The sequence below is a fragment of the Pseudopipra pipra genome, chromosome 6, assembly GCF_036250125.1.
Source record: "Pseudopipra pipra isolate bDixPip1 chromosome 6, bDixPip1.hap1, whole genome shotgun sequence".
Classification (NCBI taxonomy): Eukaryota; Metazoa; Chordata; class Aves; order Passeriformes; family Pipridae; genus Pseudopipra; species Pseudopipra pipra.
Window position 1 is genome coordinate 26,645,308 of NC_087554.1, and position 17,913 is coordinate 26,663,220.

At 40.0% G+C, this 17,913-nt stretch overlaps 1 protein-coding gene across 7 annotated transcripts; it reads left to right on the forward strand.

The window, feature by feature from the left end:
* Positions 1-455: 455 nt before the first annotated feature.
* Positions 456-15,508, forward strand: LOC135415784 (carbohydrate sulfotransferase 9-like). 7 transcript variants are annotated; one of them, XM_064658062.1, is made up of 5 exons: positions 456-579; positions 705-740; positions 7,870-7,980; positions 10,857-11,004; positions 11,446-12,703. In XM_064658062.1, the coding sequence occupies exons 4-5, from the start codon at positions 10,911-10,913 to the stop codon at positions 12,294-12,296; spliced, it is 945 nt and encodes a 314-aa protein (XP_064514132.1). In that variant the 5' UTR covers positions 456-579; positions 705-740; positions 7,870-7,980; positions 10,857-10,910; the 3' UTR covers positions 12,297-12,703. The 7 variants fall into 7 exon arrangements, with proteins under 7 accessions (XP_064514132.1, XP_064514133.1, XP_064514135.1 ...); XM_064658065.1 differs by lacking the exons at positions 456-579; positions 705-740 and adding exons at positions 1,583-1,927; positions 14,261-15,508 and having other exon boundaries at positions 11,446-12,048; XM_064658066.1 differs by lacking the exons at positions 456-579; positions 705-740 and adding exons at positions 1,586-1,927; positions 14,666-15,508 and having other exon boundaries at positions 11,446-12,048.
* Positions 15,509-17,913: the final 2,405 nt, after the last annotated feature.

The following is a 17,913-nucleotide window of genomic DNA, read 5'->3' on the forward strand; positions in this document are numbered from 1 at the left end:
GAAGTTGATCTCTGACTATACTTCCTATCCTCCTACTGTGTGGAATTGTTTGTGTTTGTACCCTAAACATAATTTCTTTAAGGAACTGCCAACTCTACTGAATTCCTTCTGCTTTAGACATTTTTCCCATGAGAACTTACCTTCCAGTTCCCAGGGTTTATTAGTGCCTTCTTGTATAGAGTCCATTGGGTTTGAATTGATCTTGCCTCTTGTTTTTCATCTATAAAAATAGTATATATTACCACAGCTACCCTCAACCAAATTACCTTTGCCCTTATATTCCCGACCATCCTATTTCTTGGTTGCTTAGCAAGGCAGCCTCTTGGCAGGCTGCTCTTGAAGCACTTGGCAGGCTCTAACAGCTGCTGTAGACCGTGCGCAGGGAGTGGTTAAATACTGCTCATTATACCTAGAGAGACACAGCACATTGCTTTGTAATGTGCAACTGGAGATGCTCACCTAAACACTCACAGGAAAACACTGGCAACTTTTACTTAATCAAAACACAGACAAATACTACGTGTAGAGTGTTTCAGATGCTCTCCTGTGAAAGCATCTGTGCCCAGCCTTGAAATTCAGGTAAGGAGAAGACAAAACCTTTCCCCTATTTCCTTTGCAGACCTACACATAAAATTGAAATAATGTGTCTCTCTGGACTGATCTTTCCTTGTCTGAATCTTTATTTCCTATTTACCATCACTCAGAGGAATGGGAAAATCTCCACTGAGGGTGTCTGATTGGTGAGTAAAATTGGATTGTTAGTAGCTTTTCATGTCACTGTGATTTTCTAAGTGTAGGCAAATCTCTGCAAAGAGAGATTTCTTTGTCAGAGTTGATTGTTGGGAAGATTTTTTATTTATATACTTAGAAATTTCATAAAATCTTTCAAGAAATAAGCTGAGACATTGTTTAGCTTTTGAAATCACACCATGATGAAATGAATCTATAGAGGATTTTTTGGCAGTCTTACTCATTGCAATAGCTTTCATCAGTAAAGAAGTTGATGCTACAAGGATTCTGGTGCCTGAAATGAAGTGGCAAAGGCTTTCATTCACTTTCTGGCTTTGTTAAGGGTGATATGCATCTTGACTCTTCTAATTTCCATACAGTTTGCAGCTATATAGGATTTTGTCATATTTCAAGCATTTCAGCAGAAATTTTTCAGGTTAGATATCTGCCTCAGGATATTTTTGAAAACCTTTGAGCAAAAATAGTTTATAGATTTTTATACAGGGAATCTGTGCTCTTTTTTCTCATCTTAACTGGTTCCAGTGACCTTTCTTCTAAGAAGTTAGGGTACATTACAGGCTTTGAAATAAGCATTTGAAAAATGAGGTTAGGAGGCTTCCTCCTGTACATTCTCAGTGAAACCTCTGCTGGACTGAGATTGCACAAGAGAGTAAACCATCCCTTTTAAACAGCAAGGCAAACATGAGCAAGACATTTGAGGGAAAATTGTTGAGGATCACTGGCAAAATAGATTCAGAGAACAAAATCAGCAGGAAGAAACTGTGCCTTGACGAGTAGTGTGAAAATTGACGTGGGAGGGAAAGAAAAGAAAAATGTGTCAGTTTAGTTTGGGAGATACCAAAATAGCTATAGGACCTGAAATGCAGAGCCTGGAACTAGCTGAGTAGAGAAGTGAGAGCGAGAAGCGGTGGGGCTGCGTGGGAAGCTTGGAAGTAGAAGGAGAGACAGTTCTGATGAGCCGGACTCGGAAGTGTGGTTGGCGTAGGGGGCTGTGAGGCTGACTGAGGAGACTAAGGGAGGAGTCTGGCAGTGGGAGCCAGCAAGGAGCTGGCTTGTGCATGAAGAAGACGGAACAGCAGAATCAGGGTGAGATCTAATGGGTGTTTGGGAAGCTGGAAAACGGGATTTGCTGGGCAAGCTGCCTGGGGATGATATGAGGAAGGCTTTTGGAAGTGAGGTGAGGATTTGCTGGAGACTGTGTTAAAATTTTGCCTGAGAAGTGGAAGCAGGGACTGGGGAAGAAGGGGTCACAGCTGAGATGGGCTAAGGGAAAAGCTCTGGTGCAAATATATGTTCAGCAGGAGTGAAACAGTGTTGGAGTGCTCCTGGGGTGAGGAGTGCAAGGAGGTGGAATTGAGGGTAACAGGAGTGGAAGATTCTGGGCAGTCCATGCTGATGGTGGGAGCAGGGGAGGCAAGGACAAGCTGTACTAGGGACCATTGTCCTTCAGTGTCAGGAATGGCATCCTACATCTTGCTGTTTTGTTGCTGCTAGCAGGTAAGACTGGGTCTTGTCACTGTTGATGCTGGCTTTGTTCAGAAGATAGCACCCTGCTGCCACTATCAGTTATTCCATTAGAGTGGATATCATAAGGTTGGTCAAGGGAGCTGAATGATTCACTACTAACGATGATTTTTGTGCATGTTGTTATGATACCACATGAATACATTTTTCAGTAGCTTTGTAACACTAGGTTTTTAAAGAAACAAGATGCTCCACACAATCTGACACAGTTCACAGGATGATTATGCTCTTGAGATGCTCAAGGTCTGTGCAGTAGGATCCCCACTATCTACAACAGATGAGGGAAGGTGTGCAATGAATCAGGCAAGAAGTTTTAGGATGAGTCTTTGTGTTCTTTGTGTGCTGTAACAATCCCATGTGGGGCACCCACAGAGACTCACTGACTGTCCATTCTCCATTTTTTGGGTACTTCAACAGGCTCTGGAAACAGGCTCAGATTTGCAGATCTTTTGAGCATTTCTATCTGTAACTGCATCAGTAAGACTACTTTGAGCTTACAGTGTATTGTAACGTCAAATACTCTTAAATGTCAGGTCTTTAGTTTCAAGACTGTTTTGCCAGAAGCCAGCAGATACTTCATTTTATGCTCTATGATTTAGCTCACCACTTTAATCCTACCGTCTCCAAACTTCTTAATGTTTGATACTGCATGTGCCATAGCATGATGTAAAAACATGTTTCGTAAAAACATGTTTCATAAAAACAGACTTTAAACATAACACTTCTGCTGAAGAGCTTGCCCTGTAATACAGTGGAGAGCAAAAAGGAAAGGAAAAATAGGCCTAGGTTCATGTAGGAAGAGAGAGGAAGGTATACAAACAGTTTGTCAGTAAGTGTCAGGATGTTTCAGGCAAAGAGGTTATTTCTGTAAAAGAGCAGACACCAAATCACTGGTATAAGGGCTTGCACCTGATTCCTACAAAGGAGTCTTTGGAGGAGTATAAAAAAGGAAGAGCAAAGGGGGAATGAGAGTAAAGGTATGGTTTTGGACAAAAACATTGTTGGATTGTGAAAATTAGGTTCAAAATCTGGACTGGAATGACAGAAGAAGGTGGAGGAAATAGGACCAAAAAGGAAAATAATTTAAGCAGAAACATTTTGTAATCACTGGAGTGTAAAAAGAGAAAGAGTGATCATAGCTGTCATCGGTTATTGTTGAGGGGTACTAGTGGAAAGGATACAAGGATATGAGGTGAACAGCAGCTGGGAGGTTGCCTGGGGGCTGTGTGCTAAGCAGCCAGGACTGTTACATGACAGTTGAAGCTTTGCTATTTGGTGTGCAATGGTAGGAATGAATGAATCAAGTTTACACAGGGAGGTGAAAAGCAGGAGGGGACAAAGAGGATCTAGGGCTGAGACAAGGTGGGTAGACTTGAATCAGAAGTAAAACATTGCTATTACTGACAGTAACTGAGAAGAGAAATATCAGAGGGTACAGTAAGACATATGAAAAGGCAGAGAATTAGTTATATACATGAGAAAAGCAGATGGATTTTGTAAGGCCCACCTCTCATGAAACAAGCCTGGAAGGAAATTATTCATTGCTACTGTGGCTGTGGCCAGTGTGCAACATTCTAAACTTTTCTTCCCTACTCCTTTTTCTTCCTTTCTTCCTCCTTTCCAAGTCTTTGAGGGTCATCTAGATTCCCTAAAAGAAAGTGGTGACGTTTGCTGTCCCATGATTGGTTTTGCAGTGATTTACTTGGCAGTTGATACGCGCATGGGATTCTGAATTAAGTTTTAGATAAAAAAGCCTCACAGCCCATTACCAGATGTCAGACCTCAAAATCACTAACGGGGCACTGCCCAGTCCCCTGGGGCTGTCCCCACCCTGCCCACAGCCCACGGCCCCATGTCAGCCTCCTGAGGCCATCAGTCCCTGCCCAAGCTATGCTGCAGCAGGACTGGTCTCCAGCTTCCCAGGGCCCAGCTGGGTCTCTGCACTGAACCTGTCCATATTTAGGAAATCAAAAATCCTTGACCTTTCTGGCTACAGATACAGGAAGAAAAAGAGAGACAAGTTTGATCACATAGTAAGGATTGGGTTCCAGTGTATGAATGACTGCAGTGTATATAATCTCATTCCTCTTTAAATGACTGTGGTAATTTATTGGATAATTTGCATATTCCTTTGTATACTTATTTCTTTGAATTTATTTTTCTCCACCTTCACTTCACTGAATTATACTTTGTGTCTTTTTCAGTCCAAATCTCAACCTCCCTTTTCCACAGTGTTTTCAGAGCCAGCTACACAGCCTTTCTATTTCCCTTGGCCCCAACTCTGCCACTTTTCTTCTGGGTTGCTGCTTCCTGTCTCTCTCTGAGAGCGCTTTTCTGTCAGACTCGGTGCTGCCTTTTCCCTTTTTTTCTCCTCGCTTTGGTTCTTTTCATACCCAAATTGACTCTTCCTTTCCCTTGCTCCTTTGTGGGCTGGTTGGTAACAGTTTTAGTACACTGGCATCCTAACTGGTGTTGGCATCCCTGAAAAGGAAGATTTTAAGGAGTGATTTTAGGTGAAAAATGTAGTGGTTCTATAGGTGCTTCATAAACTTTGTCCAAAATGCAAGGGCAGCAGAGGAGAAAGTAGGAGGTATTTGTTTGTTAACAGGGACTAATGGTAGCAGGGACTAGCAGTAAGACTAATGAGAAGGTAAAGTTGAGCTTTTAACACTGCATGAGAAATTGTAGATAAAGAAAAATCTTGGAAGGCAAGACAAGGAGATGATATGGAATGAAATAGAGAAGAAGCTAAAAGACAGGCATAAGATGTGGTGTAATGAGAATAACAAGCAGATTAATGATGACAATGAGGAGGGTAGCACTATAGTTGCTGAGACCAGAAAGAAATCTCATGCAGTAATGGAGGGCTGAGATGACCACTGCAGAGAACAAGAGTTTTAGCTTGTGCCCTGTAATGGAAATTGTGACTTTGTACCCACCTCAGTGCTCTAAGTGTGCTATTCTATAGGAAACTTTTGTCAATCTTTTACTCAGTAGCCCCCAGCCAAGCTCATATGTTGTCTAAGCTTGCACCTTTTCTCACCTAACAACTTTTAGCCTTTACTGCAAATGAGATGATGTCAGACCCTGTCTCTTGCTGACGAAATGTTGACAAGGGTTCTTCTAACTCTTGGCTGTCTGCAACCTGCTTGAAGTTCCTAATCCATTAGTGATTTTCCGCTTCATGGACCAAGCCAGCCTGGCTGCTAAGTTTCTGGGGTCTTCCTCCCTCCTATCTATCCATCACAAATTGTACAGAAACAAGGGTGATGCAGATTTGGTTGAGCAAGGGTCTTGCTCTTGTAATTCACCCTGATGCAACAGCACACTCAGAACTGCATCCAGCAGAGCTTGTTTTTCCTGTTCATTTTATATTATGGCTGTTCCTGGGGGGTTTCTACACGTCATCCCCTCCTTACCTTCTATGTACCCATGTACATATCAGTATGTATGTGTTTGCAATTGTCTTTTTGAAGGGATTAACAGGGCTTAAGTACAGAATGGGGCTCAGCAACTGAGAATGTTATCTATTTCCAGAGGTTTTCCCTGCCTTCCACTGAGTTGCCCTACTGGTACCTTTTTTTACTTCTGGCTTCAAATGTATCAGAAACATAAATAAGTATTGTTGTAATTTCATTCTTTTAATCTGGGAAGTCCCACTTATCATCAAGTAGGGTGCAGAGGATCACCCCACATGCTCAGCTCTGACCAAGGTCTGTCTGTGAAAAATTAGCTTGAGACACACCTTTGTAAATTTATCACCCGGAGATTTTAAATCCTTATCAACCAACTTAGTTAGTTTACTTCGAGTAAATAGTATGCCAATGTAACTGATATTAATGGTTCTGAACTACACGTGCTTGTGTATATATATGTACACACACGTGTGTGCATATGTTTCTGTACTTGGGTAATAGGGGCCATACATTAAGATTTAATAATATTCAATACTTCCAGCTATAATACTTCTTATCATTTATAAAAGTATCAAAATATTGTTTTTTCAGTCTGCTTTTTTTATTTAATATTTCTTTAAATACTGCAGATTTTTCAATTGCAATGGTTCAGCAGTTCCAGGAGAAGGATTAGAGAATGCTATATTATGAATCTTTGTTTCAGCAGGTCAAGGACAGAACAAAGTACCAGTGATACCTGTTCAAGGCAATGCAGTCTATTCTGTGTTGCCTGTTCTAGGAATAAATCTTTATGACAGAAGGAAGAACTTCAATCTGAGTGTGAAGTGCTAGGTTGTGTACTCACATGACTTCATCATTAAATAACTTTATCATTTACCACTTTTGGACTGTCTAAATATTTCCTAATTGAGAGTACTAAAGGTGCTATATCAGGCCTTGTTTTGATCAGGGGAAAAGGAACTCATTCCAAAGTCAAAGCTGGTGGTTGGATAAGTGTGAGTGGTTGTGATGTAGCTACACATGGTCAAACAGTTAAAGTCCAGCCTGGTAACAAATGTGTGGGATTATTGCAGAAGTTCTGATATCACAAATGAGCCAAATGAACCAAGAGAAAGCAATGTAACAGAAAAAAATATCCAGTAACTGCAGCACATGACAGTTTTGTGAGACCCCTGGAAAAGTACAATCTCCTCATTGAGACAGAGAGCTCTTCTGAGTCAAACCATCTAGCCTGACATACAGGGGATATGCGAGTAGGTTGCTAGACACTCCTCCATACCCAGTGTAGCATATAGAAAAGGGAGATGTGGAAAGTAATTAAAAGCACAGATTTGTCAGAAATGTCTTGAAGTAAACAGAAGGATGGAAAGAATATTTTATGGTCAGCAAACTTGAGAACAAAGATATGAACAACAGGATACAATTTTTTTGGTTTTATCACAAAGAGTGTGTATATAAGGAAGATAAGAATCTTAACAATGGAATCGTGGAGGGAGATGGTAGAATTATCAGCAGTGCAAAGAAAACTGGAATTCAGGCTTCAGGCCTTTTACCCCATCTTGCACATGCATGAGAATATTGGCATTTCTTTCTTCAATAATCCACACCCACCCACCCAACTATGTGTAACAAGAACAAAGCAGATTAATGCCTTATATTTAGTTTTTAGTATTTTTTCCTCTGGGGTTATGTTAGTTCCAAAGAGACAGTTAGACAAAGTCTCCTTGTTTTGTTACTTTTCACTAGAAGAGGTTTCTGTTGGGTTTTTTTTAAGTCTTATTATACTGTCTTTCTATTTTGCCTATGGAAGCCCATACTGCTGCCCTTTGGTTACAGCAGAATTAGTCTATGTAGTATGGAGTTGTTATGTTAATAGACTCACCACTCCTTGACTTAGGAATGCCTTGAAGTTACCTAAAATCACACTTAATTCAAGGTAGGATGAGGTAAAATGCAAATAGAAATATTAACTCATTACATCTAAAATAGCAAACACAATTAAAAGCATCTTGAAAAGACAATAGATTGAAGGAATAGTTCATCTGATTTACTGACACTGACACCTACTGACAAAAGAGCTTTTTGTTTTGGATTTTTTTCCCTCCTTTTAAATTTCCATGTGACTTGTCCCTCTTCTGACAAAATGGCTCTCAGAGTTTTCTTTCCTCCTATTCCTCAGGTTTCTCTTAGGTGATTTTCGTCATTGGAAACCTTGCATTACACAGAACTCCATACTGGGTTCTCCCATCAGAAAACGTCTTCTGAAGAAGCCTTCGGACTTCATCGTAAGGTAGCTTTACTGAATTGGCATGTTCATCTCACTTGTTGAGGGCAGTGTTAGCTCTTACCACCAGCCTGCACTTTGAAGTTTTCTAAGGAGTCCAGACAGACTTCACCTGTCATCTCGGAGCTCATTCTAGCCATCCTTACGGTCTGACCATACTGAATTAAGTTAAAGATTCTCTTGTTTCCACAAATAAACATAAGTCTTAGAAGAGGAGTTTAACCAACTCTGTGGTGGGTTGACCTTGGCTGGATGCCAGGTGCCCACCCAGCCACTCTATCACTCCCCCTCCCACCCAGACAGGGGAGAGAGTAAGGTGGAAAACAACTTGTGGGTTGGGATAAGGCAGTTTATTTAAAGTAAAAGCAAAGCAGAAGCTTTCTTGCACAAAAGCAAAGCAAAGCAAAAGATAGCAGAGTTTATTCTCTACTGCCCATGAGCAGCGATGTCCGGCCACTCCCGAGCAGCAGGGCTTCAGCAGATGTGACAGTTCCTCAGCAGGCAGACATTGGAGACAATGAATGCCTGCCTTCCTGCTCCTTGCCTCAGCTTTTATATCTGAGGTCACACGCTATGGAATATCCCTTTGTTCAGTTTGGGTCAGCTGGCCTACTTGGGTCCCCTCCCAGGATCTTGCCCTTGATTGAGGAAGGAATGTTACAGTGTTGGTGCTGTGCTCAGCAGTAGCCAAAACACCAGCGTGTTATCAACACCCTTCTAGCTACCAAAGCAAAGCACAGCACTGTGAGGGCTGCTATGGGGAAATGAACTCCAGCTCAGCCAGACCCAATACAATCTCCTAAATGGGTTCTTTCCCCCAAGAAAGTAAGTCTCTCCTATTTTCCTCTTGTGACTCATTAACATGTTTCAACATGAAATATGTCTTATAGCAGACCTTATATTCCCTACCGGTAGTGTAATTAACAGATACATATGATACAAGTATCTAATTAGGGAAAAGTTAATCCAGTTCATTTTCTGACTCCTGAGACAGGTATGATAACAATTACTTCTCTGAGGTGATAGCATTTAAAGTGAATGAAGCCCAATCTCATCTAAGCATACTCTAACAAGGAGTCCCTATACCGAATTATTTAGTGTCATATTTGTTTTAATTGCTACACAGTGTGAAATTGTGTCTTTAAAACGCTTCTGAAAAAGAACAAAAAGGAAACAATCTTGGACCTCATGAGATCAATGAACAATCTGACTGACTTTAACTGGTTTTGTAAACAGCCCCTGATGCATTAGGACTCAATGGATCTCACTGTGAAGTGAGAATTGATGTGCAGTGAAGAAAAGGTTAAAGGAAGATCTTCCCATAATTTTTCTTGTAGCCCTTACCATGGTCTTATGCAGCCAGGAAAATGAAACAATATTGGCTAAGTGCCATTATGTGTAAGAATACTGCATTAACTTGAGTAAGTATTGTAACAGTTTAATGTAAATACAAGTACATTTTTAATATAGAGATAATGAACATTCATCCCCCTCCATTCCTCAGGTCATGCCTACACTAAGAGAGTTATCAGTAATGCTGTTAACTGTATAAGTCTGCAGATATTCTGGTATAGATGTGTGTTATAATCACCTGTCAGCCCTGAAACGAAGAAGCCTTGTGTGTAAGTACAGTTTCAGCAATTTAAGTAGTGCTGACTCTACTGCTGTCTGAGAACATACAGGAATCCACTTGCCATTATGACACTAGGGTTTATGTACATCCACACATTGGTGGCACACAAATAACTTCCAAAATGATCCTATTGTATCTTGTAAAAACATTACAAATATGAAAAATCGAAAAAAATTAAGTTGCATCCTTGAGAAATCCAAGCAAAGATGTTTTTATTGCCAGCAGGTTCAGGGTGAAAAATTGAAAAGCAGAAAATGAAAACAGTGTTGCTTGATTTTTTTTGATGGTGAAGACTCTATGGGACAGAAAGAGAATGTCACGTTTGCCAGCAGTTATTGCTTTGCACTTAATTTTGCAACTTCAAATACAAACACACTAATGAAGAGCTTTCTACTGGGGGAAACGGAGTAAGATTGCACAGAGGACTTAGTCTCTATCCATTAAGTGCAAGGAAACAGAATAAGTGATCACAGGAGAGGGAATATGTCATATTGGACTGCATTTACCTTCTCTCCTTTTATCTGTGAACATGGAAAAACACCTTTTCTGTAGTTTTCTCTGCTGCTTCTATATGTTTCCTGTCATATGAACCATTTTGGGGCTCTTATGCTGCACCAGCAATGGCAGCAAACACATATATGATGCACTGTCTTTGGAGAAAGGGAATGGGAGAATTCATCCATTGTTAGTTGTTATGATTCTCTGGAGGAATAGGGACGAGTTTCTCCTGCAGTGATTTTTGATTTATTTGTACAAAGTGGAAAGCTTCAGGACAATAGATGGAAAGAAACTCATTCTGAAGGTGTTGTAGGCTTTGCAGATATGCCTGTCACAGGTTATAGAGAACTTTGTATTCCCAGATTCTAAAGCTTATAAAAAAGTATGACTCTGTAATCCTAAATGAAGATATTGTTACCCAATGTGAAATAATAGAGAGTCTGCTTGGCAGCTTTAAACAACAGCTTTAAAAGAGAAGAAGGGAGAAGTATTTGCTCATAAACATGTCATTGTTCTGAGAGAGGGGTGAATTGTGGAATATTATGAAATAGCCATATTATTTGTCTGTTTGATTTAACAGTATAATTATGGTGAGTTTCTTCCATAAGAGAATTTTTACTTATTAACAAAGCCTATTTTTATAAGGCTTGAAAGGTCTTTCTGCTATCATAAATCTGTAAGAGAATTACATGTTATCTTTGTTATATCAGTCACATGAAGTCTAACTTGTATCATCTTTCCTTGTTGACAGAAAGACAGATTTCCACTTTAGAGATCACATCATACTCCTTCTTGTGAAAATAATATGAACCAGAAAGTGATAGTTTTCCTTCTCCCAAATTTTATATTTGGGATATTTCTTTTTGGATTTTTCTGTAAGAGACAAAAAACCCTAACAGGTGAGTAAAGAAATTATCAACAATAAGACCTCATGTTTTATAGAATGAGGGACACCTTTGCCAAATGTGTTAGAAAGTAACTATGGAGCCTAAGTGATAAACAATACTATGAAAACATTCAAGGGCCTGTCACTGCGATAGGTATCTTAGCAACATATGAGAGGAAGAACGCTACAAAAACATGATAGAGCATCAGACTTGCTTAGACTAATAGTGCTAACATGCTGAAAGTTTTCATTTTAATAAACTTTTCACTAAGTAGCGTAGTTTATTGCATGTTTGCCATGGGGAAACCTGTGACAGTAAACAAAAAATTGGTTTTAGCATCTTCATTAGTTTCTGTAAGCAGGGTGATAGATTGAGTGCTATGATTATCACAAATAAAGAGACTCAAACAAGCATATTTCACTGAAATGGTTTAAATTTCTTCCTTGATTGCAGGTGCTTTTCCCGATCCTGCTGAAAATTGGGTGGCGATTCAAAATGGTCGCAAAAGCACACTGGCTTCCGTCTGCCTGAAGAACAACCTTAATAAATTAAAAAGTAAATTGGATTCTCATGTTGCAAACCAGCTCTTTGTGGAGCACAAGCATAAATTTATCTACTGTGAGGTGCCCAAGGTAGGCTGCTCCAACTGGAAGAGAACTATTTTTCTTCTCCAAGCAGACTTGAATGCAGAAGCTTCTGAAATTGAGCACGACCACATCCACCAAACATCACTGATCAAAAAGCTGGTGTCTTATCCTCCTGCCATACAAAAGGAATTTCTAAACAATTACACCAAAGTGATGTTCACCAGACATCCCTTGGAACGGCTGGTTTCAGCTTATAGAGACAAACTTCTGCATTCTGAGCCGTTCTACAGTATCACTGTTGCTAACGAGATTAGGGCAATGTTCAGGAAAAACAAAAATTCCTCTGAAAAAGTGAGTTTCCATGAGTTTGTCAACTTCATTATAGCAAAACCGCCAAATACTCTTGACATTCACTGGAAACCAATGTTTCTGCTCTGTGATCCTTGCAACATTCACTATGATATTCTGGGTAAGTATGAAACTCTTGCATTAGACTCTGAGCATGTTCTGAAGGTCATTGGAGCACCAGAGAGCCTGCAGTACCCCAGCTTGAAGAGATACGGGTCCGAGAAACGAACTAATGGTGATATCACCTTGGAGTATCTCAGACAATTGACCTCAGAACAAATTGAGAAGATCAAAAAATTGTATCAAATGGATTTTTTTTTGTTCAACTATACTATGAAATATGAGGATTGTTTTTCCCTGAATGACTAATGTAGGTTAAACAAAGAACAGTTTCCTTTGTACAAAAATGGGCTGAACTTGTCCTCACAGGTGCTTGATAGGTGGGTTGGTGACTGACTGCTGCTGAGATTTTCCTGAAATTTGTAGATACAGTTTATCATTCTAAACACTCTTATAAAAAACCCTGCCACGATCTCTTGTATCATACAGTACTTTACCTATGAAATTATTGTCTTCCTGTTGATCATTAGTGGCATACATCTGATTTGTGAAAACTGTTTATAAATGATAGTTTTTGGTTCATTGGTAAGAGACATGGGAAGGATGAAGAATGTTGTTTTTCACAATGAATATTTTCGAACACCATTTTTATATAAATTATTTTTTTATTAGAAAAAAGACATAAGAAGTAATAAATAATCTGCTTGAGAGTCAAACCACTCTTTGTCTGCAAGAGGCTTAATCATGAATCCTGTAAAAAAGGAGCAAATAACTTCAGATACTTGAAGCTGCATTACACAGAATCTAATACCTGATTATCTTCCCCTCTAGCAATGCTCTCATCACAGCCCGCCAGCCTCATCCCTCAAGCAGCACAGTTGTCAGCAGTCGAGACAAAGTTTCCATCATAGCTCTTAAAAATTTTCTTATGAGCAGATCTGGTGTTCGTGGTGACTTTACAAAATCTTTTCACCACTTTTGTGAGCATTATGGTCTGATTTTAGAGGGAAAGTATGAAAAATGCACCTTTTTAAAAAAAATAAATAGTGATACCTTGTAAACTGTACAAATGGGGTGGTGCAGGATCTAAAATCTTATTTAATTCTCCAAAAGCACTTACCACACAGTCAAATGACTGCCCAGTCAACACACTGGGGACAATGTCTGGGGTTTCCTATTTGTGCCTGTTGGAGCCCATGAGCCCTTGGGACTTACCTGAATATGGCACTTAGGCAGAGCTGGGTAACCTTGGATAATGCATTTGTTCTACCTGTTCCTTTCTCACTTCACAGGAGAATGAGCGCAAATAAATTGTGGAATTGTGGTGAGGGGGGCAATGAAACATGAGAGAAGCAACTCAAGCCATTAGCCACTTCTTATATTCCTAGGTGACTTTTGTTTTAGATCACTGAGAAGTCTATGACTGCTACTGTATTAAGCATGAGATTTGTCCCTTTTTTTTAAAAATCTATTGCCTAGTCACATTCAAAGTTACTTTGTGGCCATGTTAATTGTAACAAGTTTTACAAACTAATTGTGACTATTAGTACCACCTTTAGGGGATGTCAGTCTCTCAGGAGCTAACCTGAAAATCTCTCAAATGCACCAAGTTTCTCTCAGCTATATCTGCAAATGTACAAAGGCTGGCAGGCTAGTCTTGGACCCAAAGTTGGTTCTCACTTTTCATTACATAGAAAAGGACAGGGACAAAATTGCTTAATCTGCACTGCAGACACTGATTTGTAGAGCCTTTGCTGCAAGCAGCATGGCTAAAGGAGAGGGAAAAGGAGACGGCGAAAAACAGATGCAGTGGGATTTAAGTTTTGAGGGTTGTGAAGAGACCTCCCAGTGTAGGGAGTGGGATGCAGGGGTTATCTACTTCAGAGGAAGGTGCAGTGATATATTAGTCATCAGCTGGAGACAGTGATGGCCAGAGAAAGAAGCTGTCTGCATCCCTCCTTGATGGCAGTGGTACACAAACCAGGACTACCATTCAGTACATCTGGCAGGCCTTGCATTGCTAACTATTTCATAAAGGGGGCAGATTTGGCACAAGGAGAGATCCAAAGCGAGAAGACCAGCAAGAACAGTGAACAATTATTTTTTAAAACATAGTCTATGATTTTATGAGGAATGATTCATGGTTCTGGATCTTAGCCTCACCACCCCCATATCTGGTGTCCCCACAGCCCTAGTATCCCCTGATTACTGGATTACTCATGACACTCTGGCAACCCTGTAGTTCATGTAGATTTTTTTTTTTTACTTTTTAGTTTTGCTGAGGCAGAGGAAGCTGGAAATTACTCCCATCAAAGTTGAGGCTATGCAGAAGGATGCAGACTCTCTCTTTTTCCTGAATCAGAACCATCTCCAGCTACATGCTTCTCCTGCTTTCTTTGACAGATCATGCAGAGATAGAGGGGAATAAGATTTGCTTCATAACTCACTTCTACATGGTAGAGCTCTCCAGAGCTCTAAGTATATCTGAAGCTGTAACTATATCTAAAAATACTTTAGTTTTCTGAAACCACCAGCCAGCCTAGGAAAACTCTGAAGAAATTATACTGACAGAGTTTGATAGGTGTCTTTGCTGTCAGCACTCTAGTGTTAACACCCCCCTCCAGTTCCTTGCTGTTAGATGTCAGTGGCTTTCTGTTCTTATTTCCTCTTTCACACAGGATCACGTATTCTTCCCACAGCGGTGACAGAAAACTGATGGCTAATTCATTCATCACAAGTGCTAGTCAGTAACAAAAGTGTATCTATTGAAGCAGAAAAGTCCCCTATTCACAAGGGACTTTGAGTTTTGACATTTGCCAGTAGGAAACTGTAAGTAGCACATTGCCTTGAATCACTGGCTGCTGTAATGCAGGTGTGGTTCTGAACAAAAAAAAAACTGCAGAGGACATGTGCGTGCATGTGTGCACATATTAACAACAGTTTTAGGAAACAGCAACATACAAGAATGGTATAAATTGTGGATTATCAACAGTAACAAAATGAAAATAATGGGTTGATATCTGTCGGAAAATAGAAAAAAATGCATTCTTGATATTGTAATGTAGTAAAAATTGATGTTGGCTCTGGACATTGTCCTAGTCAGCCCACGAGAATTGCAAGACACCTGTAAACTTTATGATGAAAATTATAAGATGACTGTCTCTTTGTGGCCTGGGAGAGAGATTTCCTGTACTGTCTTCCCCAGAAGTGCACTGCCCAGAACAAGGCTCTAAACTGAGCTGGGCTCCTTCCTGGCTTTTGCCCAGAGAAGAACCTCCAGTGGAGCTTCTTTCCTTTGGATGCTAACTCGGAGTAATATTTTCCTGGGAGAAAAATGGGTGCTTGCTGTTGGGAGCAAGGGTGTAGGCAGCGTGGAAAGGCTCAGGGGTCCTGGGGTGGATTTGAAGGGGTAGGGAGTGCCACAATTCGTCTTCAGATTTATTATTATATGCCTGTGATATGACTATTGTTATATTTCATTGCTAATTACCTTAATAAACTGTAGTGAGTTAACATATTAATCTATTTGTTAATCCTTCTCAATAACATCTGTTTAAAAAACAAACCCATCTCAAAATTGTTCTATCAAATCATAACATAGGCCACACACTATTAGACAACAATAAATACAAAGCCACTTAGCTCTGCTTTGTGACATTAATATAATTCTGTATCACAGGACTTTTAAAGAATAGAAGGAATTAGCAAACACTAATGTGTGGTCCAGTTGGAATGGAAGTAAGTGGAAAAAGGAAGAGAAACAAGAAATCTTGCAAGGTCAGTCTTGTATCTTTCCTACAAATCTGTCAACAGTGAGAAAATAAGAGAGACTTTTCCCATTCTTATGGAAATCCTCACACACACTCTTAGGATAGGTATCCACAAACCTGACATCATACTTTCTTCATGAAAGTATAAAAGATCTGACAGTTGATTAGTGTATGTCAGCAGTGGAGACCATGTCACCAGTTGCTCCTTGAAGCAGGTGTTTCCTCCACTTAAAAATGATGATTCTACCTGTAAGCAGTCATAATTTTTCACACAGTTTTGAATGTGAGTCTTAAAAGGTAAACTGTGATTAGTGGTTTCTTGTTCAGAGAACTTCCCAAAGCAGGACAGCTCTGAACAGAATAAAAGGTGTGAGCAATGAAATTTTGAGCATTTGCTCTTCCACAGCAGTTGCTCACAACTAGAAGGTGATTCCATTTCTGCATTCAGTGTTAATAAGTCAAAAGCTTTTAGCTCTATGGTCTCCAGTTTTCTTGACTTTTCTGTCGTAGAGGTAGAAAATCAAAAGGAGACAGGAAAAGAAAAAGACACTAATGCTCTGTGATTGTGCTGTAGGCCTGATATGATTTCTCCCTGTCACAGCATTTCTTACCTCCCTTCCTTCCAGAATTATAAATTAGGTTATAGTTTATTAAAAACTAAAAATTTATTAAATTATATAACTTACATGAATCAATGTAAACCAAATAAAATCAAAACAGGCAGAGAATTTATCTGATAGAAGTGTCTGAAATTTCAGGAAGTTCCTCTTGATATCAGGTACCAGGCATCAAATGTACACAGGTGGGCAGTTACGGTGCTGCTTCTAGTAAGAACTATTTTAAAGGAAAAAGCTCCACTGATCATAAATCTCAGTCAGTATATTGAGAATAAAATTCCAAATGAATTAGCAGAGCAAAAATGAGTGATGCATCACAGGATCAGGTCGGCGAAAAGGAACTGGCTCAGCACCGTTTCAGCACTACTCATGTACACCTTACCTGTGCTCACCACAACTAGAACACTTCATAGAATCAAAGAATCAACTGGGTTGGAAAAGACCTCGGAGATCATCAAGTCCAACCCTCAATCCACTACCACCATGGTTACTAGACCATGGCACTAAGTGCCACATCCAGTCTCATCTTAAAAACCTCCAGGGACAGTGAATCCACCACCTCCCTGGGCAGCCCATTCCAATGCCTGATTACCCTCCCTGTAAAAAATTTCTTTTTAATATCCAACCTAAACCTCCCTGGAAGAGCTTAAGACCATGCCCTCTTGTCCTTCCTTTATATTTCCAGGATCCTTTTTATGGCTTCCTCTGGAGGTGTATCAAAGCTTAGTAAGATGAAAAGGCATTTTCAAAATGTTCCATCATCTCACACCGTAGAGACATTTTTACCAAGATTATACAGCATTCCTGGTGTCCCACCAAAGGAACAACAGTCTGGCCATAAGTGGAGCACACAACAGGACTCAGCACAGGTACCCAAAGACAGGTAGACATACTCCGGCTTATATTTTTATGATTTAGCAGAACTATGGGGAAAGCTTTTTACCTACAAATCTATGACTAACATCCTGATTCTCACCTCACTTGATTGCATTGTCCTCCATTTTTTCCTGGATCCCTTCTTCATTATTCACCTGAACTGCCTGTATGGACTGGTGCTGAGTTCCCACAGTTTGGGGTCTCCAAGGTGCTGCAGATGCTGACTAATTCAGGCATAGGTTGTTGCCAGGTGTAAGTTCCTGAATCTATTGTAACTATTGTAAGAAGGCTTTTTGTGTGAGAAAGTTCTTTAAGCACCTGCTCCACGAGTGAGATATTCCTACAAGCTGAGAGATAGTGAAGGATGTTTTGAAAGCATTTCCTGTGGTAAAAATAAACTCATCTTCCATTTGGATAGATTTAGTGGGTAAGGGAGAAAGCTAATCTTGGGATCATTGACATCAAGTCTCAGAGGCTCCTGTTAATTATACACCAAAAGAGACAAGAAACTCTCCCTCATGAGGGGACATCATTCTCTGCAGCATTAAGTTTTGTTTGCCCTCAGAGATTTGTTAAGATTGGTCCTCAGGGATGCCTACATGGCAAAAGAGCCCACAACGATGCCTTTATTTATAGCAATATTCGTTGTTGCTGTGCAAAGCC